Source organism: Thunnus maccoyii, chromosome 13, assembly GCF_910596095.1.
Source record: "Thunnus maccoyii chromosome 13, fThuMac1.1, whole genome shotgun sequence".
In the NCBI taxonomy this organism is placed as follows: Eukaryota; Metazoa; Chordata; class Actinopteri; order Scombriformes; family Scombridae; genus Thunnus; species Thunnus maccoyii.
The window spans coordinates 30,880,001-30,905,040 of NC_056545.1; the positions used below are offsets into that span (position 1 = coordinate 30,880,001).

The 25,040-nt window shown below is 39.4% G+C and overlaps 2 protein-coding genes across 19 annotated transcripts in view; both read right to left on the reverse strand.

Annotated features, from left to right (window-relative positions):
- Positions 1 to 3,071, reverse strand: part of dlg2 (discs, large homolog 2 (Drosophila)) — a 184,484-nt gene extending 181,413 nt beyond the window's left edge. For 9 of the 11 annotated variants that reach the window (XM_042430968.1, XM_042430970.1, XM_042430969.1 and 6 more), the window contains exons 1-2: positions 1,154 to 2,312; positions 877 to 969 (exon numbers count right to left, since the gene is read on the reverse strand). In XM_042430968.1, the coding sequence (XP_042286902.1) occupies positions 877 to 907 (31 nt within the window). In that variant the 5' untranslated portion in view covers positions 908 to 969; positions 1,154 to 2,312. Of the gene's footprint in view, positions 1 to 876; positions 970 to 1,153; positions 2,313 to 2,963 lie in introns of those variants that run through there. The other 2 variants (XM_042430966.1, XM_042430965.1) reach the window with 2 other exon arrangements.
- Positions 3,072 to 4,158: 1,087 nt separating this feature from the next.
- On the reverse strand, positions 4,159 to 24,951 carry sytl2a (synaptotagmin-like 2a). Of its 8 annotated transcripts, none has more exons than XM_042430956.1 (19): positions 24,168 to 24,951; positions 20,682 to 21,069; positions 20,429 to 20,583; positions 16,591 to 16,714; positions 14,878 to 14,947; positions 14,672 to 14,777; positions 11,708 to 12,283; positions 8,734 to 10,785; positions 8,004 to 8,105; positions 7,768 to 7,824; positions 7,526 to 7,593; positions 7,266 to 7,370; positions 6,564 to 6,733; positions 6,276 to 6,378; positions 6,022 to 6,183; positions 5,839 to 5,935; positions 5,648 to 5,753; positions 5,149 to 5,354; positions 4,159 to 4,669 (listed from the first exon to the last, which is right to left on the reverse strand). In XM_042430956.1, exons 2-19 carry the CDS (start codon positions 20,780 to 20,782, stop codon positions 4,521 to 4,523), a joined length of 4,509 nt encoding a protein of 1,502 aa, XP_042286890.1. In that variant the 5' UTR covers positions 20,783 to 21,069; positions 24,168 to 24,951; the 3' UTR covers positions 4,159 to 4,520. The 8 variants fall into 8 exon arrangements, with proteins under 8 accessions (XP_042286890.1, XP_042286891.1, XP_042286893.1 ...); XM_042430957.1 differs by having other exon boundaries at positions 11,768 to 12,283; positions 14,672 to 14,780; XM_042430959.1 differs by having other exon boundaries at positions 10,708 to 10,785; positions 14,672 to 14,780.
- Between the last annotated feature and the right edge of the window lie 89 nt (positions 24,952 to 25,040).

Below are 25,040 nucleotides of genomic sequence, written 5' to 3' on the forward strand. Positions count from 1 at the left end.
AAACAGTACCAGTCAAATGTTATTTTCATTCACTTGCATGAGAAAGTGTGTCCAAACTTTTGATTGGTTCTGTATCTATTTGACAATATTCACTATGATGTGTAACAAAAAGTGCATCAGCCCTAAGAACATACAAGTATGTAACTATAGACATGAGTAAAATGAGTAGCTCCTCTACAGCTGTGCCCGCTCACAACTTATCAGGAAGGGCAGGATAATATACAAAATATGGCCAAAAGTATGCAGACACCAAAGCATTACACTCATATTGTTGAACATCACATCTCAAAACCATGGGCATTAATCTGCTTCCATAACACCACACCTGGTTTTAGGTGTAGGAACCTGGCTCCAACGCTGATGTTGGGTGATAAGGTCTGGCTCACAGTTTGTGTTCCAGTTCATCCCAAAGGTGTTGGATGGAGTGTGTGTGTGGGTCAGTCAAGTTCCACAACAAACTGGGAAAACTATTTCTTTATGGAGCTGGCTTTGTGCACAAGGCATTGTCATGTTGAAACAGGTAAAGGTAACAAACACAAACAGTTGCCACAAAGTTGGAGGACCATTATTGATTTTTTTTCTATTCAGTGGAACTGAGTGGCCTAGCACTATGAATAACCTCACCAGACCAAAAGTACACTATCACTTATGATTACTTTTATATACAACTTTTGACCATATAGTGAATGTATATATTCTGAGGCTGAAGGAAACCCAAAGGCTTTACAGCCAAGCCTTGAGTTTAAACTGTTATGAACAGTAGACACACAAATTGTTGGTGATGTTACAGCATCCTTATCATGCACATGAAGTATTCACATGCTTTGATGAAAGCTGGAGGAATTCTCGTTACGTATGGCACATACAGTCACTCACCTTTTTTTCTGACAGGCATGGCTGAGTCCATGTAAACTTGACTCTCACTAAGGCTTCCGGTTCAGTCTTCAGTGCATGGTCGAAAAGTTCTCTCTTAGAGGAAAACAGGAAGGGTTTTAATCAACTTTGCTCTGCTTCAAGAACTCTAAGAAGAGAACTTTAACTTGTGGCTCCCAAGGTGGAGTCCGGGGAGGGGGGCGGGGGTGGAGAGGTGGGGAGGGGGGGGTCCAGGGGGATCTGTGACCAGAAAAATGTGTAAATGATTGATTTCACTGACTAGATTTTAGTACAGTTGAACAATGTGATCACAGGTGTCTCTGTCCCAGATGACAGCACCGACAGTAATCCACAAGAAGCTCAGATGAGGTCCCCTGTTGCAATGTCTCATCAAATCCTGTCTGCTGAGTGTGTAGAGTAATTCAGGGGTTATTGGTGTGAAAACGTGTGGGAACCCCTGGTTTTAACACATCCTGCACATGGGACTGTGCGTTACTTCTGTCTGTGTCCATCCTCTGTCTGAAAGGCTGGCAGACCGGAGAACTGCCTTGTCATGACTGCTTCACTGCTGCTTCAAAAAGCCTCCACAGACAGACAGACAGGCGGCTTACACTACACAGCTGGAGACAAAAAGGTGGACAGCGAAGTCCTCATAGTCAGAGGAAGGGTGTGTGGAGGCTGCTTTAATGCCCCGTGGTGGAGAGCAGCGGACAGGTCTGAGGACTGGCCTGGGTTAACACGAAGCCGGTGTGCTGTGGCAGTCCTGAAGAGCTGCTCCACATTATTTATCCTACCTGACAGTCCATACCTGAAGTTTCTTTTACCTGCCTACAAGCCAAAACGCGGGACAAAACCTGCACCACACTTCAAAGACGGCAAATGAATCTGTAGTTTCTCAGAATGTCAGCTGTCCTCGCGGCTTCTTTCCACAACGGTTTAGGAAATGTAAGCTAACAAGAAACAATCACTTCAGAGTTTCTGTCTGGAGGTTGTGACTTATGCAGGGATGTGTGTGTGCCCCCCATGAGGCGGGTAATGACAATTCATGACATTAAAAAAAAACCTCTAACGTTGCCGGTTAACGTTGCTTCAACGCATAAAAATAAACATGCATGTTGTCTATTAGTTAGCTAGCATTCATGCTAAATCAGCAGCCAGCGGCAGTGCCAAATGAAATGATGCTTTCCCAGTACGACGCCTGGCTGTAGGAAAATACCTGCCTGCCAACAGTGGGAGAAAACGCATGGCTTTCAAATGACTCCATCTATTGTCATATTCCGTAACATGGTGACTGTGCATTCGTCAGAAATGCCTCCTGATAAAAAGCAGCACTGTCGTGAATCCTCGAGCTGCCACATCTCTTTATGCTTTAAGCAGGTGCTGTGCAGCAGTGTGAGCCATATGAAGTGACAGCATCAGCAGCAGCTATAGAGCCAGCAGCAAGCTAGCTGTAACACACGGCGCCACTTCCGTCTCTAGCTTTCAATATAATACGCTCACTGGCAATACTTTAATGTAACTTCTGTCGAACAGAAGTGCAGCCCTGAACACTTGTTTCTATTATAGGCAATTTAACACAATGAAGAAACAAATTGGTCAATTATTAACAGGTAAGGTTAATTATGGAAGTGGTTTAATCGCCAGTAAATCCAACATTTTTAAACAACCTAAAAAAATCCTATCCACAGGACATCCAGGTAGACGGCTCTTTATGTTTATAACTCTCTTTGTGCACATTTCATTTTCCTTAAGACTGTTTCTGTTTTCTGGACCAGTCATCACTAACACAATAAATCTTTTAAGATATAGGACAGTCAAAACAAATTTAAAAAAGTCAAACAAAAAAGTCAAATGTTTGGGAATGTAATTTTAATAGCCTAATTGTACAAATAAAACCCAAAGCGCAGTCAAATCCTCCAGGATGCTGACTTCCAATTACCTGTGAAAAAAGCTTTCCTTTAATTAACATGGTTCAGCATATGACTTCTGACCAGGGAATAACACCGCCGCATCTACACTTCTGTTTTGAAGGCAATGAGACCTGATTTCAGGCTCAGATGCTTTGAGCTTGACGCAGCTGTTTAACTTACCTTAGCAACGCAGAGGCTGCTCGCTGGTTAGCTGGTTCCAGGCTCGATTGATAGGTCACGACAACCAATCATATAGTGGGATTTCTTGTCGCATCAGGGCGGATCAACCAATAAAAATGCTTTAGACCTGTGCGAAGGTAAGTGTTGAAATATTGCTGCATTAAATGTATATTATTGTCATTATCATTATCATTATTATTATTGCTGAAACAAGTAACAACAAACCTGAAAACCATCTAATGAAGATTAAAATTTCAAATATAAATATAGTTTGCATACGTTTTATCCTGTTCTATTGAAGTTAGATTTTCAGATTTTACTAAGACTTCTCAGAAAAGTTGAACAGAGTTAGAGCCATATTTTCCTTTAAAATAGGGCAAGACAGTGATGAGTCTCAACCCTGTACGGTTGTAACTGGTAGTAAATGGCAGAGTCGCAGCAATGTGTAGAAATATTTCTCTCAAGAGTTGTTGTCATTTATGACTCAACAGCGGTCTCTGGCGGTCAACAGACATAGTGCATCTTCCATCAGTGCAGCAGCTGCTGGAGAAGACCATAACTTAAAAAGTGAATATAACAGAACTTAGATAAATACATTTTAGAATAAATAATAAAACACAGCATAAAGAAATAAAAACACGCTGAGCCAGCCTTGTATACTGCATTCACTGTGCTTCCTGGCTCTTGCAGCCGTGGTCAGTTTCTCCCACTGACTGTTATCTTTCCAGAAGCCTGAAAGTTTGTGTTAAGAACTTACGAGCCACTACGGCCTCTTGATGAATAATGCTTATAATTTGCAGTTATTGCTGAAGAGAATCCCAAATGAACATGTCCAGGCAGGATGACTGTAGAAGACTTCACAGCAGAACTGTAGGCTTGTTTAAAATTTAAAATCTCATACCAAAGCCTGCTGTAGTAAAGTACTAATCTGACTCTGTAGCTTCTGTACACAACTCTGAATGTCTTGGAAAACTACCGGAAACCTGATAAGATGACTGCTGCTTCATGGGTGAATGTGGTAGATATAATAACAATTGATGATAGTTATTATCATATCTGCTGCCAATATGCCCCCATCTATAACTCAACTATACTGTCTCTAGTAATACCTCTAAGTGTTGACTTTTCTAATATGAATCTGAACCTCTAATGACGCCATTATTTTTGCCAAAACAAACAAACAAACAAAAAACAAGTGGCATTAATATCCTGTTTATTGAGACAAAATTGCTTATTGCAGTAATTACATTATAGAACAACAGGACTATATACAAATCATCAGTGCTCAGATCAAACTTATTTTCAGATCAAAACAATTTGTATGTTTTATAACTTAGATTTGATCTTCTGCCCTAGTTTGCTTCATATTCATAAATAATTAACTTTTTTTTGATGTAGTCTGGACTATACACACTAAAGTAGTTTGAGTGAGTAACTTACACAATGATTATCAATTATACATACACATTGCTCATTAAGGCATTGATATTGTAGTGTATAGTATGTTGATCCAATCAGCTTGTTCTCATAATGTTTATCAGTACATTTTATACACTCTCACTTTGACATGCTTTTTGCCATCACCAACATTCTCAGAGGTAAGACATCCTCCACCCATTCACCATCAGACTGCAACATCCTCTGCCATAAATTTGCTTCATCTGTCGTCGAATCCATCCAAGCCACTTCCACCCCATAACTCCTCCCTGCACAGAAAGCACAGAAGTCATTTTATTGATATGAAGGTAACATTAGAAACTCATATATTTGAATGTAAGGCAGAAATAAAGACTCCATTTGCACGTCATGTGGCATTAGATGCTGTCTGAGTTTGCATGTCTTATGCAGCTGTTATATATACTGTATAAAATCAAGGCATAAATGCAAACAACCCTCACTGTGATGAGAATGTTAATCTCCAGAGGACACAAGTGCATAAACAGTGGTGTTAATGTGAGAAGATGACAGGTTTGTTCTTTATCTGGACAGCATATCCACATCCAGATCTCATATTATACCACAGTTCCAGTGACTGAATGAATGTATGCCACTTATGCCATCACTGATTGTAATTAGTATATCCAAATTCCCACATTAATACCTGCTGTAAATTACTTCTCATATATCTACAGCATCCAGACTGCAGGTGTAAACATGTTGAAGTGACAGTGAAGTGGAATCTCACCTGTCCCTAGCCCAAGTCTAAGACCACCGATGTAACGGTTGTTCAGTCGGTCGTGATCCCACACTGTGATCTCTACACAGGCCTCTCTGAGGTCCTCCGGCCGGAAGCCATCATACACCATGGTGTGGTTGAACATGGGGTTGGCCGTCCTCTTCACCACCCGGGTCTTTTGTCGGCTTTTCCGGCTCGTGTCAGGAAGTACGCCACTGCGGTGGAGGGAAGGAAATAAAGATCATTTATTAATTTAAAAATACAGGGAAAATTATTGTCAGATGAGTCGCTAATAAAAATAATCATTAGTTGCAGCCCTATAAGTAATCATATGAATAAATAATAACCATAAAAGTCTGAATTTATTTAAAAAAAAAAAAATCAGGTCATTATTATGAAATGCCATTTCATCCTGCTTTTTCTCACACTATTTTTTCATATAATTATTTATTTCATATTGTTTGATTTATTTATTTAAATGTGGCTGAAAGTTTACAGGACATCCTACCATTTCACAAATGGATCGATGATCACTCCTCTGACTGGTGAAAGATTCTTGCAGTCTTTCACCCAAATCTGCACCTCACCAGTCTCCATCCTAGATGTTGTCTTGCCTGTGGATGCAGTCAGACCACAATAAGTGATCATAATGATGAAACTGAAAGGAAAGAATTTATAAAAACAGAGTCATTAGCTTACTGTGAGACGTCTGTGGCAGGAATCTCAGGGCTACTCTCATCTGTCCTCTGCTGTCCATCAGACAGGAAGGAGAAGGTGTTGAAATCTGTGCTGACACCTAAAGGATCGAGCTGAGGTAAGGAACTGTCCAATCAAATCACTTCTAAAATACACACAGACTACATACAGAAAAGAATCATTTACCCTGGGTTTTAATGCAAATTCATTTATCTGTGTGTTGCTGAAGTCCCATTCTGACAGATCCAGGTCCACCTCACCCAGGAAGCTGTTTCGTCCAAAAGTGTCGTTGTGCCACACAGAAATGTTCAAACTCTGAGTTTTCAACACCTCCATTATGATTTTAAACTATGAAAAGACAAATAGGCAACAAAAATGTTTGTAAAATATGTAATACAAGTGGTAAGAAATTAGTAAAAGACTAAATATGTCATTCTTACCCTGAGGATTTCATTGTAATTGGGGTTTAAAGACTTCTTTCTCACGGTGGTTTTTCTCTTTCCTAGCTTTGTTTTGTCAGGAAGAAGGTAACATTTCACATACCTGCAAAAAAAGCATAGCTATGTTCCTATTCCAGACTAGAACACAGAGTAAAATATTAGAAACTTCAAATAACAGATAGATATTTGTAGTCTAACCTCTGAAGTACAAATATCACTGGATAATGATGTGACAGTTGTTCCACCTTTGCCTTTTTGATAATAAAACAGTACGTTGCAAGCACTTACGGGTCAGAGCGGTTCTTCTTGGTGTCGGCTACAGCCAAATCCCTGCAGTGCACCACAAAGATGTGAAACTCTCCAAGCTTCTGGATGTAGTTCACAGCAAACTGGATGCTTCCCTGGACTTCAATGTCACCCAAGTCAACAGGGTAAATGCTGCTGATGCTGCCGCTGACCTGCTCATTCACAACACAACAGAAGAGAGAAAACACCATCCTCTTTGGTTTGAACTCACTGTTTATGAAAAGTGAACATGATGAAATGTAGCAAAAAAAAAAACCTTGACCATCTTTTTCTTGCTTAAGCAAACTTTACAGCACCCATCAATAACTACAATGACTATGTAACATTTTGCTCTACTACTTTTTACAACTATTTTCTATAATCGAAGGAGAGGAAAAATGTTTTGCCTACTGATGTTTGAAAAGTGAAAATGCTAAAAGAGCTAAGTTAAAAAATAAATCTTGTTAAAAATTTGAACAATAATCAATATAATCACTGATATACAAATATATAAAATAGATACATAAAGGTAGAGAAAATCCATAAAAATCAATTAAAGACTGAGATTAAATTTACCAAACTATAAAGATAAAAAAAACAATCTTGAAGTTAACATCTTTACCCTGATGGGGTTCACAAGCTGCAATGTGCCTGTGCATATTTATCAGAAACATGTATTATCTAATGAACTGCATGTGTACGTACAGACGACATGGAGGCCATCCCAGAGGAGAGACTTATGTTAGATGTGGAGCTGCCTGTGTTTCTTCTCCAGCCTGAGGTATTCTCAAAAGTGCTGTCACTGTCCGTCTGATAATATCAGAGAGAAACAGATAAAAGACAAACGGAAACATAAAAAATTAGTCACAGAAAGATTATAAAAAGTTCATAAGAACATTTAGCTCTTTTGTATGAAGTAAAAAGGATTAATGTATCAGTTCACCAACTGAACAGTTAATTATTACCTCATCCTGCTGAAGAACAGGAACCGACACGCTGCTTTTCATCTGCTTTGAGTTGAAGAGTGAAGAGGCTGAGGGTGGATGTGAAGAAAATGGAAGAAAGATATGACTTTAAATCTCCTCCAGTGACATATATTAACTTTTTCTGTATCTCAGAAGTGTACTCATTGCATGTTTATATCTGTACTCAGCCTGTGTATGTCCTGATATACTGTATGTGTATATAGAGAGGACCACATATTTACCATCATCCACACTTAGATTCATTTGTTCTCTGGAGGCATTGTTGTTCCTCTCTTCTCCTAAGAAGAAATAAAGCCAGGAGACTGTTTTTATACATACTACTCCCATAAAAAGTTATATACCATGTAAAGTATTTAAAAAAAAATCCAGATTTTTGCAGAAATAATGTACTGCTAATACACTAGAGTTTTATCAGCTGTCTGAAGGTGCAGTATCTGAAGAAGAAAAGCTCTGTTACTTGTTTGTGAAATGAGGTTTTCCAGACTTTTGGATGAGGATGTGGTCCTTGAAGATAATCGTTTCAGAGCTGACATAGCAGGGCTAGAATTATCATCATAACCTGCCACAAACGAGACAAAATCAACTCTGGAAAATACTCTCAACACAGAGTTTCTGATTTACTAAGCATATGTAGTAGAAACTATATTGCTTCAGTAAGTAGAAACCAAGTATAATATTGCTTTTGTATTTTTGGTCAGACACTTAAGAGAAGCATCATGCCCAGTAAATCAGCTTAGGATGTTGAAAAGATGGAAAAGAACATCAGAGTACACACTATAGGAACATGATTTTACAGAGTTTTTATTTTATTGTGAGTGGTGAATTAAGAGGAATACTGATGACAACTACGACCAGTTTGAAACAAACTACTGCATCAGCAGCTTGTCAATCACAAAAGGTGGAGTTATTTACTCTGGTTAAAAAGACAGCTAAAGATACACTTGAAGAGGAAAAAGAATGGCAAAGAGTTTGAAATTTGAAGGATTTGTCAGGGCGAGCATTTCCAAGTACAAATTCTCAATTAAATCAGACTCACTGTAATGTTAATGTGTTAATTTGACATGATTTGTAATGCAATGTTAATGTGATAATTTCACATGATTTGTTCAGAAACACATCACTGTGGATTCCATTTTTCAATCATCATCTTGAAGAAATGTAAGTAGAGAGAGAATTCAAAAGCTCACTGCCTGAACTTGCCCGAGACAAAGACCAGGCCCCAGTTGTTGTGTCTTGGCTGAAGTTTCCGTCTTTATTTTGCACAATCCAAGAACTGGTTCTAGACAAATTCCCCTCTGTGGGAATGTCGCTCTGGTTTCCCACATAGTCTTTGAGAGCGCTCTGTGGTCTGTGCACTCCATCACTCTCAGCAGTTGAAGGGTTTACATGAGACTCTTGAGCAGCTTTGTCTTGGTGAAAAGAAGGGACGTGGGCTTTCTCGTGAGGCCCAAGGTAGTGCTGAAAATCTTGAGGGATGAAAGATCTAGCAAGACGTGTAAAGGTTCCCAACTTCTTCTCTGAAGCTTTTCTGGATTGTGAAGCCATGGAGGAGCCTAAACTACTTTCTTGTGTTTTAAAGTTACCAAAATAAACTTCTTTGCATTCTCGATCTAAAGGTAGAGGATGAGAGGTGAGCTCTGTGTTAGGTTTAGTGTCTGTCTGCTTCGCTTCATGTGAGGGACTCTTCCTCTGTCTTGGCGCTGGAGTTGGCTTTCCTAGTTGTTCCTCAATTTCCTTGGTTTGGGGGTTAATGTCTATTGGAAAAGTTTTCAAGGGAGAGCTTTCCAGCCTGGATCTCTTGGGACTTGAGGATTCTCTTGGTAGGACCCTCGGGTGGCAGGTTTTAGACGGACTCCTCCTGACTTCATCCTCTTGCTCCTTGGATCTTGGAGTTTGGGATTTGCTAGGACTGAGGGGCCTTTCTTGAGACTCAGCCATGACTTGATGTGGGTGACATGTTGACTGTACATCCCCAGCACTAACAGAACTCCTCAGCTGTGATCTATCTGGACTCTGACTGACAAAGCCCTTGTCGGTCACTTTCAGTGATTTAGAGACATTGGACTTGGTTGTGTATGGAGAAGTTTGTGCATCTTCCTCAGACTTCTCTCTGCTATCTAAGGACAGGTCAGACTGAGGGGGAGCCACTTTGTTATTGAGTATTGTACTACTTGAGGTTTCCTTGACTCTTGCAGCAATTATCCTGGGTCCTGTATACTCCTTCTCCCAAAAATTCTTAAGCTCACTGATGTTGGCTGGCCCTTCCTCTTGAGGACTGGACATTGACTGCCTGTGAAGGGGAACTGGTATGTCCCTCTCTTGCTTTTGACTGTTGCAAGCTAGAGAAGGTACAGGAGTGGTGACGTTTTCCTGTGGTTCAAGAATTGGTGACTCTGTTATTGAACCCGTTAAAGAATCATCTGTCTCCTCATAGATGAGGACAGGATTGGCCCTGTATGTACCGTCTTCTTTTGATAAATCTACTAACATGCTACATTCAGTCTGAACATCAGAGTTAGTCTGAACATTTTGAGGGCCATGTGAAGCTTCTATTCCTGTTTTGGTGATGTCTTCATATCTCACCTGCTCTCTGGTAAATATTATTTTGGGACTGCTGTTTTCTCTCTCCCAGAATGCTTTCAAATTGGATAGTCCTTCTGGAAACTTAACTTTATCCTCTTGTGTCTCCTGCTGAGTGTCTGAATCTACTGAAGTCATTATTTCTTTAAATGGAGTATTCTGCAGCGCTGTAAGTTGTAGTGTTCTGACCTCTGTCATCTCAGGAGGTTTATCTTCTTGTTTGACACTTGCAAGTTTGTCCATGGTCATATCTGCAGCATCTTTGGAGAGATTTTCTGGTTCTTTCTTCTTAAATATGTTTACCTGTTCCTTCTGTGGACCCTGTACTTGAGCAGTTTTCTCTTTCTCTCTTCTAAAAATTCCAAGCAGTCTTTGTTTAGGCTTTGGTGAAACAGCATGAGAAGAACTCTTTGAGCTGCCATTAGTTGACGGCTTGGTCTCTGAAGTGGCCCCGGCAGAAATGTCAGTGCTTTGTTCAGGCAGCTTTTGTTGATGAATGCTGTGTCCAGTGGGCCAGTCTGTAACCTCAGCCTGAGAGTGACGGTCTTCTTCAGGCTGTGTATCCAGGTGAACAGGCTTACCTGACTCCTGCTCAGCTGAAACAAGGCTGGACACTGGAGGGCTCAGGACCTCTGTAAGCTCAAGGTGCTCAGAGAGATCTGCAAAGACAGCAACCACCCGTTGGAGCATTCATGGATATTACATCTGCTAAACACCACACAGTGTCATTAAGGTTACATGTACAGTATGTCTTGGTATATCAGTGTCAAATGAAGTGGGACATTCAGTATCATAATTACATTCTACATGCCATATGTTATTTCTGAGAGCATTTCAAAGGCCATTATGCAAAAGATTTGAAAATGTGCCACTTTGGTGGGCCCTACTAGTACAGTGGTATAAAACACACTGTGGCAGAAAGCAATACTAAACTAGTTTTCCAGTTGTATTGCAAATCTATATGCCTTCAGAATAAATTTACACATGCTGTACAAACACAGAAAATCTACACATAGTGGCTTCAAGAATTCCCCCTTGACCTAAATGTACAATTTAACAATGTCAGAGGTTGCATTATACTGTAATATGAGTATAACAATGTATAACATATGATACTGAAATAACCAATGAACTCCAATTGTGGATCAAATTCAATTAGTAGATTATTAAAGCAACACTTTGGCCTCTCTCATATCTCAGGGATCAGCAATGTCACACTTAGTTTCACAGTAATATACTGAGGCAAAAAAAAGTCCAACACATTACATGAGATATTAATGGAAAAATTGTAGATAAATGTTGACATAAATAATATAAATAATATTACTCATAATGCCAAAGCAAGGTGCAGTAAAGCCAAATAAAAATAGATGTTTCCTAGCTGTCCACCAAGCTCCATAAGCAGTCATATATAATTACACAAAATTTTACTGCATGCAAGAATATGCATAAGCAGGATGAATGTGAAAATATTTTTTTGCATATGCTTGTCTGATGTCTATGAAGTAATTGGTTGTTAGTTTGACTTGACATATTGATTAGCAGTTTAGTTCAAATACTGGTTTTAAATAAAACTCTTACCACCAAAGACCTGGTGTTGGCCAGGATCTTGCTTTTGGAGGTTTTTGCAACTGAGCTCACCTTCCTGTAAATCCGCTTGACTCTGTGTGAGTAAAGGCCTATGTGTGCCAGTAGTAGTAGTTCTGCCATCATTCTCAAGGTTACTGTTGTTTTCCGTCTCAGAAGAAACGATCAAGTCGACGTCCAGCAAACTATGCTCACCTAGCTCCTTCCCATCCTGCCACTCCACTCCACTCCGACTCACTGTGGAGCTGAACCTCACCTGCTTCCTGTCTATCCAGGTCTCAGTGGGAGAATCCAGACTAACTGGACTCTGCAGATCCAGGCGAGAGAGCAGGGAGTCTGTGGAGCTAGAGGTGGACAAGCGCTTGAGGATGCCCCGTGGAGCAGCAGATATAATCTGTCTGCCTGCTGACCTATCTACCTCAAGGAAACAGTCCTGAGAACTGGTACAGACTGCTTGGTTTTCAGGCATTGGCATGGAAACAGATGCATTCTGGGTGTCAGGGCTATCATTAGGGTCTGGTTTTAGGTTAGTTGCATGAGAAACGCAGCTGTCAGATGATGGTAAAGGCTCTGAAAGAAACGAAAACAGAATGAACACTATATTAACCAACAGCACTTCAGCTGTGTGTTTTTTGTTATTCTCTTGAGGATAAATGTTTTTAAAAAATACTGACAATTTGATCACTGCTGTCCTTCAGCGACACCACCAGTTCACATCAAACATCAAACACAGAATCATCTTCAAAACCATCCAAGTCTCTCCTTATTCATGCACCACCTCATGCCTAAAGAGTTGAGTGTTTTGGGATATACTTTACCTATAAATCTCATTACTGTTTATTTGAAAATCAAGCTGTCAAATTATTGCTACACAATTTCCAGAAACAGTCTACTGTGCTGATTGGAATGTCTTGCATCAATGATCGAGGAACAAAATCTGCCCCAGTTATGCAAATATCAAACTTACATTAATTGATGTTTTTTGGCCATTAGGGGGCAGTGGTGGCAAGCTGACAACACAACACTGACTGATCAACTTGTAAGTTTACATGGGGAACTGTTAGCAAACAGCTGTCTGTAACATCCAGCAGATACATTAGCTTTCATTTAGAGTTGTGTTTGTGTCCACCTGGTGCACAATAGTCACTCTACCTAGTTCTGATTTGGTCTCTGCCAACTCCTGAGGGAAATATCTGGCTCTTTAGCTGCTAAATGCTATGTTCATATACTATGTTCACCAGCTAGTTGCTACATGTGTCTGTCAGCTTTTGGTGCTGGTAGTAGTGGTAGTAGTAATGGTGCTGACAGGTTTATCTGAGCTTTTTACTGAAAACAGCTGCCTGCTGCTGAAAACAACACTGATAAGAATACTGAGAGTTAATCAAGACAATTAAGTTGAAGAAAAAAACAAAACAAGGGGCTGAAAGACAATAAAATGCTCCATAAAGCTGAGGGGAACTGCAAAGGTGGTAATAATTGTTTGTGGGTTCGTCTCTACCAGTGATACCTTTCACATCACTTATATCATTTCATCCATTGTTAAACACACAATGTGCAATTTCTGCCACTAGGGGTCTCTCAATCAAAACAATAACAAAAGATGGAGTGGGATGTTGTGAAGCAGCGTAGGATCATGGGAGTTGTCCAGCTTGTTTCTCTGATAACTTAAGATCTAGACGTCCGACGACTAAAATCCTTCATCTGATTGAAAGATACAGTTAAAAACGACCAAGATCTAAAACGTTTATTACAAAAATGTGGCTTAAAAATGAATAAAAGTCAATTTATGACAGTTTCTGGCGGGCAACCACAACGGCAACATATGATCTCGTATGTGTATACTCTTTGGTATACTCTGTGGAAAACCACAACGCTGATGCATACATCTTGCGCACATATACTCTTTGGTAGAGGGGGTATGACGCCATTGACAGGTGACCAAATGAAACAGACTGTTATAGATTAAAATTACTGATTTCTCTGTGTTTGAAAATTGTTGCAAACATTTGAGATAATGTAAGTACACAACTCAACAAAATATATAACATAGGTCTAGTTGTTTTCAATGCAGAATAGTTACATATTATAGCCTTAATATGAATCATGATCATAGCAGCTTTAAGTTTACCCAGTATTGCAAGATCTCATTGTGTACAGCAGGCACATAGATGCATGTGCATACATGAATACAGTGGTACACTTTTCAGTATAGATAGGTGTTAGCTAACCAGTTGATTTATTTTGCCTTGTCTTAACTGCCATAGTTTGTGTCTGCTTTTTCCTTGTTATGGTATAATATCACTCTCATAAACATTGTTTTCATAGTTCCTGTGAAATATTTCCAGCAGCCACAAGTCATGCAGTGCAGATTAAAGCCTTGGAATGTATTTCTGTGTAATCCCCTGGCTAGTCTGGCAGCCTCGTGTATTTGGACTTGCCTTCACTTTGACAACCCTTGGGAAAATCTCTGGACCCGGATCACTGGCTCATTTCACAGTAATTGTGAGAAAACACACTGACAAATATTGGAAGAAATACAAAGACTTCAGTGAGTCATCACTGTAATATATACTCCCTGGCTGTGGTTCTTGAGCTATTTGTATTTTTGTTTTTCCTGCCTTTTCAAAATAATGCAGCAAAAACAGGATGAAATTAATTCTGATGATCAAATTGTTAGAAATGATAAGCCAGTACATGCTTTTGACTGCCATGCAACACCTGCTCATGCCAACATGCTGTTTACAGGAAAGTTTGAAACAGGTGAAGCGCAGAGAACCCACACACCTGGATCACTAGAACCAGACTTACATTGGTTTCATGATTTGTCCATCGAACAGGCCACTCAATTCAAAACATAACACAGGATTTGTCATTAGAACACGATGGATGAAGTAATCCACTCATACCCATATGTATGAAATAGCACAAACTAATGTTTATATTATATCATATACTCACCCTCATTTGGTGTCTGGGTTTGATCCACTGCTCCGTCCAATAACTGATTGTCCTTTTCTTCAAAATTGTGAGGTGTAACAAGTTCACTGTTGAATGGATTTTTTCGCTGCTTCAATAAAAGAGGAAGATTGAAACATTTAATACCTGCAACACACTGAGGCATGGACATTTTTTCAATGTTTTGGTTTCTCTAGACAGGCTCCTACCTTTGTGGGCGACAGTAAAACTGGTTTAGGTGTCTCTTGAGGCGTTTCATAAGGGTTCTGGTTCTGATTCCTGGTAGAACAAACAGATATTTCACTACGATGTGTTGACAGTTTCTGAAGATAGGATGTGCAATCTCAAACTTTCTGAGTATTTCATGATTTCATTGATTAATTCAATCTTGATTTGGAAAATCTGCATGCTCATTTTAGGTGTATTACACTCCTTTCTATATAACGGACACGTTTTGGTCAATGGTCAGTGGAATTATAATCTCATTACCTACACAATTCCTGTGGTCTGGTTATTTTCACTGCAAATGCCTACGCAAGCTGCAGCAAAACCTTTCAGTAAACGTGTAACAGGCAAACAGACAAACATAAGATGAGGCAGGTCCTCACATAATCTAACATGGAGTTTGAAACTAAAGACAGTACAGAATGTATATAATATTTATAAATATGAGTGCTGCTCAGAAGCAGTGGAAAACATGAACATGTGAGACCTGACCTTATAAGAAGATTACTGAGAACTACGGGGGCCAATTACTAAGTATCTATTTACTGTGTGCACGGCTCCACTCGCCAGCGATCACACCCAAATACTCGACACTACTAGCTCAGCATGTGATGCCGCTCATAACAGACAACACAGATCATATGTTTTGTTTATGCTGTGTGGACGTTTTGAGGTCTAGATGTGTACATGCTTTCACATTTCTATTTTGGGGGTTATTTAAAACTACAGCAAGCAGGAGAATTTAAAAAAATAATGCACAAAAATGAAGCCATCTCAATTGCTAACAATGCTGAAGTGCTACAATAAAAGGCATTGTTTGTAAAGCATATATTGTGTAAAATCTCCTTTCCTCTTAAAATTCCTCTGTTATTGCACTTTTCTTTTTAAAGCATAAGTCTGTTGATATTCTATATTTTTCTTATTATCAACACATTCCATGTGCAGAGCCAAACCAACAATGAACTGATCTAACAAGTATTGTGTGGCTATCAAAAGCCTGATATATCTTATTCCTGTGTGCCACAGAGCTGTCACTGTGTGACATGTTCCTTCATTACACTGTCGTTTCTTTTCTCTCAGTCCCACACACACCTTCCTGCTGTCAGAAATACTGACGAGAGAACCAAATGTGGATTCATCCACCACTGAAAATAGTCGCCAACAGACACACTACTTCCTATTGTTCGAACGTACAGTGTCAAAAGTACAGTGACCATCTGTTCATCATCTCAGGAAATTACTGAGCCATTTATGAAGGAGACAGAAATTATACATTTGTGATTCACACAGCATTAAGAGATTGTGGCTTTGGGTCTGCACATGTGATTTGTTGACAATAACAACAATATAGAATATCATCAGCCTTATCCTTTAAAACAACATGATGAGTGAGACACTAAAACGATGAGCTGAAAGACACTAAAAGCTCGATCTGGCTGAGGGAAACTGCAGAGTTGGTGATAATTCTCTGTGGATTAATCACTACACATGGACAAAGTAAAGATGAGTGATGCTTAATAGTGAAAGACACAGTGAAACCTGACTTCAGCAGAATTAATACTATTGGGGGGGGACATTAAATTAAAACATCAAAACTCATAAACACTCCTAATATGTGTAAAGTGTTTTCTTGCAGAATTCATGGCTGAAAAATCTGCAGACTTGAATGACTTCCTGCTTTGGTTCTCTACACTCACCTTTCATGGCCCAGCTGCATGTGAGGCTCCTGAAGGAGTCCACAGAGAACAGGTGGGACGAACACCTCCTTATTTTCACTGCTGACAAAACTGGGCTTCTCTGGCAGTATCTGGGAGAGCTCCACTGCAGTACACAACACACAACTACTTTTAAAGAAAGTCCACCATTCATTGTAACACATACTATCTCTACCCATTAAGACATCTTAAGACAACTTAAGAATTACCTTACAGATTCATGTAAACACAACTCAGTAATTATACATCATCATCCTCCTGACTTGTAGACATATACAGCTAACATGGAGGTTACAGAGGTGCATAAACACTATGAGTTTGTGTGATCTAATTTTCTGTTTAAGTTTGTGTACCGACACCATGCAACCGCTCACTAAAGGCTCTTCCAAAGGAGAAGCTTTAGAACAATTTTCAACATGTTTTTGCCTGTTTGAGTGAGTCACTCAATGTGAGGAAATAAGATTCTAAGCCTTATCTTCACATCACTTCATTTATCCTGCATGAGTAAATTAAGCTACTTACGGGGGGTGCTCACAGAGAGAACACATGTTACTGTACAGGTAGGCAAGGCAAGGCAAGTTTATTTACAAAGCACAAATCATACATATTGGTAATTCAAAGTGCTTTACATATGAGCAGATAAAAGAAAAAAAGGTGAAGTGCATTAAAACTGTTAAAAGAACACATGAAAGATTAAAAAGGAAGAGTGCATTCGATCTCTTCACCTCTATCCAGTGATCTGAGAAGTCTAGCAGGAATGTACTGCTAAAACATATCTGAAAGATATTTTGGTCCTGCTCCATTAAGTGATTTATAAACAAGCAGCGATGCTTTAAAGTCAATTCTGTGACTTACCAGAAGCAATAGTAAGGACTTAAGTATCAGAGTAATGTTGTTGGTTCTTTTGGTTTTTGTAAGAACTCTCGCAGCTGCATTTTGTACAAGCTTTTTGAATTTATAGGAAGGCCTGTGAAAAGACCATTGCAGTGGTCAACCCTACTGGACATAAAAGCATGAATGAGTTTTTCTAAATCATGTGTTGACATAAGGCCTCTAAGTTTGGCTATGCTTTTGAGGTGGTAAAAGCTGATTTAGTTATTGCTTTCACATGCTTTTTAAAACTGAGATTGTAATCAATTAAAGGTCCAGTGTGTAGAATTTAGTGGCATCAAGCGGTGAGGTTGCAGATTGGAACAAGGTGAATATCCCTCCCCCTCCCCCTCCCCTTCCAAACGTGTAGGAGAACCTACGGTGGCCACAAAACTTGTGAAAAACATGAAAGGTCCTCTCTAGAGCCAGTGTTTGGTTTGTCCATTCTGTATTACAGAAGAAACACGGTGGTGTGACATGAAAAGTGGAAGTGGAACTCGCTTTAAGTTCTTTTGTGTCAAGATGAGTGACAATGAGCTTCTCCTTATTTTTCCCAAATAAGATTCTTTGAGACATCCAGCTGTTAAGCAAAGAGACCAAAGTCGTTAGGTGAGAGGGCTAAGTAAATTTGGGTGTCATCAGCGTAGCTATGATAAGAAATCTTATTGTCTTTAATGATTTGTCCAAGCAGGCGCATATAAAGGTTGAATAATAAAGGCCCTATGATCAACCCCTGGGGGACACCACTGGTCAAAGATGTTGGTGTTGAGGCATAGTTTCCAATGGAAACAAAAAAGTTCCTGTTTTGTAAGTATGATCTAGCCACTTGATAACCGTAACTGAAAATCCAACCCAATGTTCCAGTCTGTGTATTATTATGTTATGATCAACAGCTTCAAAGGCTGCACTAAGGCCCAATAACACTGGGGCTGATGTTTTGTGTGTATCGGTATTAAGGCATATGTCATTTAAAACCTTAATGAGAACTGTGTCAGTGCTGTGATTAGCACAGAAGTCATTGACGGTGCACAATTGCCCCAAGGGATTACATTGCAGCCCGTTTCATGGCTGCAGGCTGAAGCGCTCTCGCTCAATACTGGACCAATTTCAAAAATTGTTGTCCTCATTAGTCACTTAGACAGAAAAAGATGAGAAAATAGGGTCCAGGTTGAAAGATAACAAAGTTTCCCATTGAATTAAAAACGTCACCAGTGTTCTCTGAAAAATGCATATTGGTTCTCTTTCTGACTAGGACATGTATAGTTGAGTATGTGAGCACACAGTGCCCTGACTTGAACCGAGAGTTTTTGTAAATAGACGCCTCATCAAGACTTAGCGCTTCTGTATGGCAGCTCTTGGTGTTGTGTGTCAGTCTCCTCAGGGAGTTTCTTAGTCTATGTGATAGAAAGTATGATAGTCTAGCAGTCGAGCAGGAGGACTGCCACAGACACAACACCGGATCCTAGAGGATAGTGTCCGAGACAGCCAAATTCATGACTGTGATCTTTCTAGCCTGTGTACCTGTGATGTCAATAAAGCTGGACAACAGAGAGCCCTTCTCTTGCAGTTCTTTGGAGTGTCAATGGATATCTTCCTTGACGTTGGTGTTGGCTCTCTGGAGGAGCTGGCAATCTTCACATGGCATGTTGATAGTGTTGATCCAAATATATTGGTGCAAATGGTCAGTCTCTTGAGTGGAAATCCACAACTGATTTAAAATAGGATCAGAGCAGCAGGATTTGTCCAGGGAACCACTATAATAGACAACTCAGGAGTTTGTTTGCTAGCTAGCTAGTTAGTTCTCTGCTGATCTGCTGATAGCATTAGAGAAAAAACATGTTTTCAATGTATGGTTGAAATAGGTGCTTACTTGCTTCTATCACTGTAATATTTCATCATGCAACAAATACGGCAAAAAGATGCTATTTTGTCATTTCAGTTCCACAGTGCATATGATTTTTTTTTTATTACAAAGTACATGTTTGACTGCCAAACCTTTGCAGAGCCTAGGTTCATTCATGTGTAATGATTTAAGAAGTCTTTGTAACGCCATTTTTTCTTTGCTCCGACCTTTTGTTTAAAATGCCCTGTGTTGATCTTGAGGATTATCACAGCCTCATGAACCCCAGTGACTTGAGAAAAAAAGAGATTTCAAGGATTCCACTCAGTTTGACACGTTTTGTTGCGTTAAAAAGAAGAGGGTCTTTTGGGGTCACATGAGACAAGAACTATGATGTGATTTTTTTTTTTTTAAAAAGCTGTTTAAAAAGCTAGCCATAGTGGGATGAGTCTTTTGAAGAGGGTCTTTTGGGGTCACATGAGACAAGAACTATGATGTGATTTTTTTTTTTTTAAAAAAGCTGTTTAAAAAGCTAGCCATAGTGGGATGAGTTCCACCTGTGAGTAAAGGAAAATCACATGGAGGATCCTGGGTTTTAAAGAGCCAGTGATATGAAAAGTCATGACAGCTGACCCACAGCATCACTGTACAATAGAGCTATCTCTACTAGGATACTAAAGAGCCCACTCACTTGAAAGTTTCCCAATAGTAATCCAAAGCATATGACTGACCAATGTAAACACTGGTTTCTGTTACATTTACTGAAGTGAGCACAATATAGGAACACAGAGACGAGACTACATCTAAAGCTGCGGTATCCACTTTGTCAGCCTATAATGTTCATTACACACCAGAAAAGCAGGATGGATGGAAAATGGAGACACAACTTTGGTGTTCTTACTGTTCCTCCTTATGATTAGTGGGCTAAAAATGTAAAGTTAAAAGCCCATGTTATTAACTAATTAAAATTAAAATTAAAAGGGAGAAAAAATAATTTTGGGAAACACAGTTCTCTCAAAGACAGCTTCCTTTTAAAGACATTATGTTCATTTGAAAAGTGGTTTCCATGCTCATGAAAGAGAGAAATAATGCAAGACACAGTGGACTCACATATAGTCAGCGGTTTATATGTGTGCTTCATGGAGGCCCTGATGATGTCGGAGCCATGGATGCGATCCTGATGGCGAAGCTGCTTGGTCTCGTAGAACCATTCTCCAGTCAGGTACCTCAGCTGGCCCCTATCACTCACTGTCCTCTGTAGGTTCCTGCATGCACACATCAGAGGAAGATGTATAGACACTACTTCACTATTCAGAACATTCATTTCTAAATTCTCTGTTTTAACATGGCAGCAGGAACTCACTGGACACGCTGCTCCTCAGACTTCTTCAGCTCAGCATCTCTTCTTAGCACAGCCCGGATGGTCTCCTGCTCCTCCTCGGTTAGGAAACTCAGGTCAATCATGGTGACTACTGCTGCTTCCTGCCTCTTTGAATATGTGTCTAGTGGTAGAACATCACTAGTTCATATGGTTCTTCTTGAAGCTCCCAAAGGTCTTGTTTTGTTCTGTCAGTGGTTTACACAAGCTGGGTGATCTGTGCTTTATCCACACCAAATGATCATGTTGAGACTGTGATTAAGGCGCCTTCTCTCATTTACTCCCCTGGAGCTTTGCTGGTTTTAGATATATTTTCCTTCAGCTGACGATGTTTTCTGCAGCCATGTTTGACCCTTTGTAGACAACTTTGAACCTGAAAGAAAATAGCACAAATTGAGGGTGAATTCTGTTAAAAGTTTTTTTTTTTTAAGCAAAAATGCCCTAAAGTTCACTGGTTCCATCTTCTCCAATGTGAATATTTGTTGGTCTTCTATGATAGTAAATGTAATAACTTTCTTTTTGACTGTTGGCTGAACAAAAAAAAGGTATTTGAACATGTCACCTGGGGACAATGTTAAGGTCATTTTTCACTTTGGGCTGACATATTATAGACAAAACAATTAATTAGGAAAATAATTGTTAATGAAAAATATTTAATTGCAGCACTTGATGGTTGCTGTAAACCTGGAAAAAACATAACCTACAACTATATGCCTTTCATTATCAGACATTAGAAGATGATAATGCAAGGTTGACAGCATTCACAGATGTAGCAATTCTCCCAAGTTAACATATTATCTTAATGTTGTATTGTCACAGTGCTAACTCGTGCCCTCTGCAGAGTAGGTTGCACATTGGCCACAACACACCAGTATCTCCAGTTCTATAATTCTACTCCATCAAACTGGCAAAAAAGAGTTTGTTGTTCTAGTTGTTTGGTTAAGCCATGACCATTGCATTGTGCGACCTAAGCCTCTGAGGCTAAGTTATGTTAACATAGTGAATAGTAGAGTGCAGTTTAATGATTTCTGGTTGTTACCAAATGTTGCAAGTGCTCCACCTCCATGTTACCTCTAGGTTAAAGGTCCAGACTGTCTAACAGGAAGTGGGTGAGTGCAATAGATTTATAATCCAGAATTATTTATGTAGTAATTTGTATTGCATTATTGATAATGTAACTTGGGTTGACATGAGGAACTTCCTGTTTAAAAGCCACTTGTAAAAGAAGTTTTGAATTTAGTTTTTCAGAACCTCACCAAGCCTGAACCATTTTGTTTTCTCTGGTAAAGAGAGCAAATAATCCATACACAACAGGTTCAGATTATTCCTGGCTGCATATGCACTTCCTCCACCACTTTGTCAATCCTTACATACATCTTGATAGTCATTGGTACAGTTGTTGTGCTCACATTCAGGGGGGAATTTATTTTCATTCACATTCCTTAAAAATCACATTGTCCTGTTCACATTCAAAGTAAAAACCTGAATGTGAAGGCGCATCTCATTAGAGTTCAGAGTAACAGTTTATGGCTCGATATTCAAGCCACCACAGCAGCTTGATAGAACATGAACACTCCTTTGCCTTGACATGTTATGCTGACGCATTGCTGACTATTCTCACAAAAAAACACTCCTCCCCCTGACTACATCTGCTAGTCATTCTTCTGTCTGCCACACGACCACAACCAGTGTGGGAAAAAGATGGCATGGTTATGATACATGTCTACGTGATAAACCTTAGAGAAGGCAGTAAGGCTGTGGACACAGATCAACAGCTGCAGCTTGAAAGTATAGACTACAGTCAGTCCTTCAGTGGAACAAGAAAAATGAAAGAATGCATGATGCACAAATGGACATGCAATAGACATTACAACTTCAGGTTTTTATCTCTGCCGAGCTGCCGCTTTCCCTTTAAGAGAAGTCAAAATCTTTCTGAGGAATGTCTGCATGTTCCAACAATAGTCCATGTCCGTCTACATCAAAGAGTACTGTGGAAATTTGACTCGCAATTTTTTATGTTCAGTTTCAAAAAGTGCTTCATTGAGAGCACACATGAGACACAGGAAATGCCATCCAGATTGCCATGGAGACAATCAGTAGACTGGTACTTATGCTTGTCCTGTTGTTGGCTCCCATTGCTAATTCATTATACAAGTCAGCAAAGATATAAACACCTCTTACACTATAATACAAGGCTGCATTAAAACTAGAGCTGTAAGAATCAGAGTAATATTGTTTGTGTTATGTCTGCCAGGTTTGTGGAAACAATAAAGTACTCACTTTCTTTACAAAGAAGAATGTTGCATGTCCTGTTTTCTATAAAGTCTACCTGAAGGATATATAACGTATTTCCTTGTTGTGGTAGCTGTGACTTGACTCATTTCCTCATCACTGTCAGACTTCGAACATCTTTTTAAAATAGAATAGAAAGACTTAAAGCTCTGAGAGTTTAAAGATTCAAAGCTGGAGTGATAACACAGATCCTTCACACTGACTGAATACTAAGTGGAAATTAAGTATTAAAAAGCAAACAGTAACAGTGACCTAAAGATTAGAGAAGTGACCACAAGATTACTTGTTTGAAACACTCTACCAAACCTTAACCACTTCTAAACAAACCAGTTAATCTCCAGCAGCTTCAGCAGAGCTGCTCTGTGGTCTCTGAAGAGGACTGTGAGATTGTTATTTTACTGTGCATTTGTTAAGTATGAATATGCATGATTTTAATGTAAAGAATTGTTGAAAATAACAGTAAATAACAGTGTCTGGTTCGTATTTTTCCACTGAAGACTTTTAGAAGTAATGTCTCTTAAAGGGTTTTTTCTACAGTAGAAAAATGATTTTGTTGTATTATATACTCAACACCTGACTATCTACATATTTAGATACTAGTAGAGCCAAAACATCAAACAGCATGTTTCTATCCAAGCAGTCCAGTGCAGCACAGCGAGGCTGGCTGGGGATCAGAGTTAAACAGGATTAAAATGGATAACATGGATTTGGATTTGATAATTAGTTGTTAAGTAATTATTTGAATTCTTACGCAGAAAATAGAAAACTGGGGGTTACAGAGTATGTTCCAACTGTTGGAGTAGATGGATCAGAGACTACACAACTTCCTGTTTAAAATCCACATCAATTTTCCCATAGAAGGTTTTAATGTGACTTTGGTAACTGAATTTATAGCTTGTGACCTACCTGGAATCTGCTATAGTATCTGTATAATATGAAAATAACATGAACTTATAGTTTTGTAGTAAACTGAAACATTTGGCTGCTCTGATCACAATCACTGCACATTTGGATCAGAGAGTAATGGTGTCTCCTTTTGCTGTAACTTTTACTGAGTGTCACTTTCAAACAACTACGATGACATCTAAGATCATTACAACAACACACAGAGGAAAGTGGTGTTTATCATTCACAGAAAAGTCAGTATTGTAGTGTAAAGTCAAAAAGCAGTCAGCTCACCTCTCACTGTTGCTCCTTCTGGAATGAAAACTGATTTACAACTGGATCTTGAGCTGCTGCAGGTGGGAGGAGCTGCAGACACACAGGCAGCAGGAGGCAGCAGCACAGCTCAGACCTGGGAGGTCTGCTTCCAGCCTGCTTACTCTCTTTTTTTCTACCGTCTTTATTGGAAAGGAGCACACCTGTCTATATAACCAGCCTGCTCTACTGAATATTACGGCAGTCTGGAAAAAAAATCCCACAGCATAACATAACTGTAGTAGTCCATGACCTCTCTGCTTTATTGAGACTTGTTGAATACACTGTTACACTGTGCTGTCATTTGACCTTCTCTGTCTTACAGGCCTTGTGTTTTATTTTGATGCGTTTTAGGCAGTTTTCTGCTTGAATACAGTTCCTGAAACTCTACAAGAAACTGCACTGAAAATGAAAAACGTTATTCCATTATCCTCATCATCAGATATTACATTAGATGGACAATCAAGACTAAAATAAATAAAGTCCCTAGCATCAGTCTAGTAAAATGGCCAGTAGATACCTCATGATAAAATATTGTTTCATTAAAACAAACTGCAACCAGAGAAAACACTGAAAGGCATGAAAATGGTCAGCTATTGAATCACTGAATCAAACACCTGAACACAACCACTGCAGGCCTCTTTCACCACATTTCCACCATGTCAGGCAACTACTAACAACCACTAAAATAAAATTAGGGATGCACGATATTATCAGCATGTCATCGTATCGGCCGATAAAAGCTTTAAAATGAAATATCGGCATCGGCAAATTCTGCCGATTATGAGAGGCCGATATGTCGCCTTCTCCCCCGCCGCCTGACTGTGCTTCCCTCGACAGACTGTTTCACCCCGA

What these genes read in the sequence shown, in the direction of transcription:
- sytl2a (XM_042430955.1), bottom strand. Translation starts at nt 20,782, where the DNA reads ATGATTGACCTGAGTTTCCTAACCGAGGAGGAGCAGGAGACCATCCGG. An exon ending in AACCCAGACACCAAATGAGG is followed by an intron (nt 12,284 to 14,671) that starts GTGAGTATATGA and finishes CGTTTCTTTCAG; the next exon opens with AGCCTTTACCATCATCTGAC. An exon ending in CCAACACCAGGTCTTTGGTG is followed by an intron (nt 10,786 to 11,707) that starts GTAAGAGTTTTA and finishes CTGTCTTTGCAG; the next exon opens with ATCTCTCTGAGCACCTTGAG.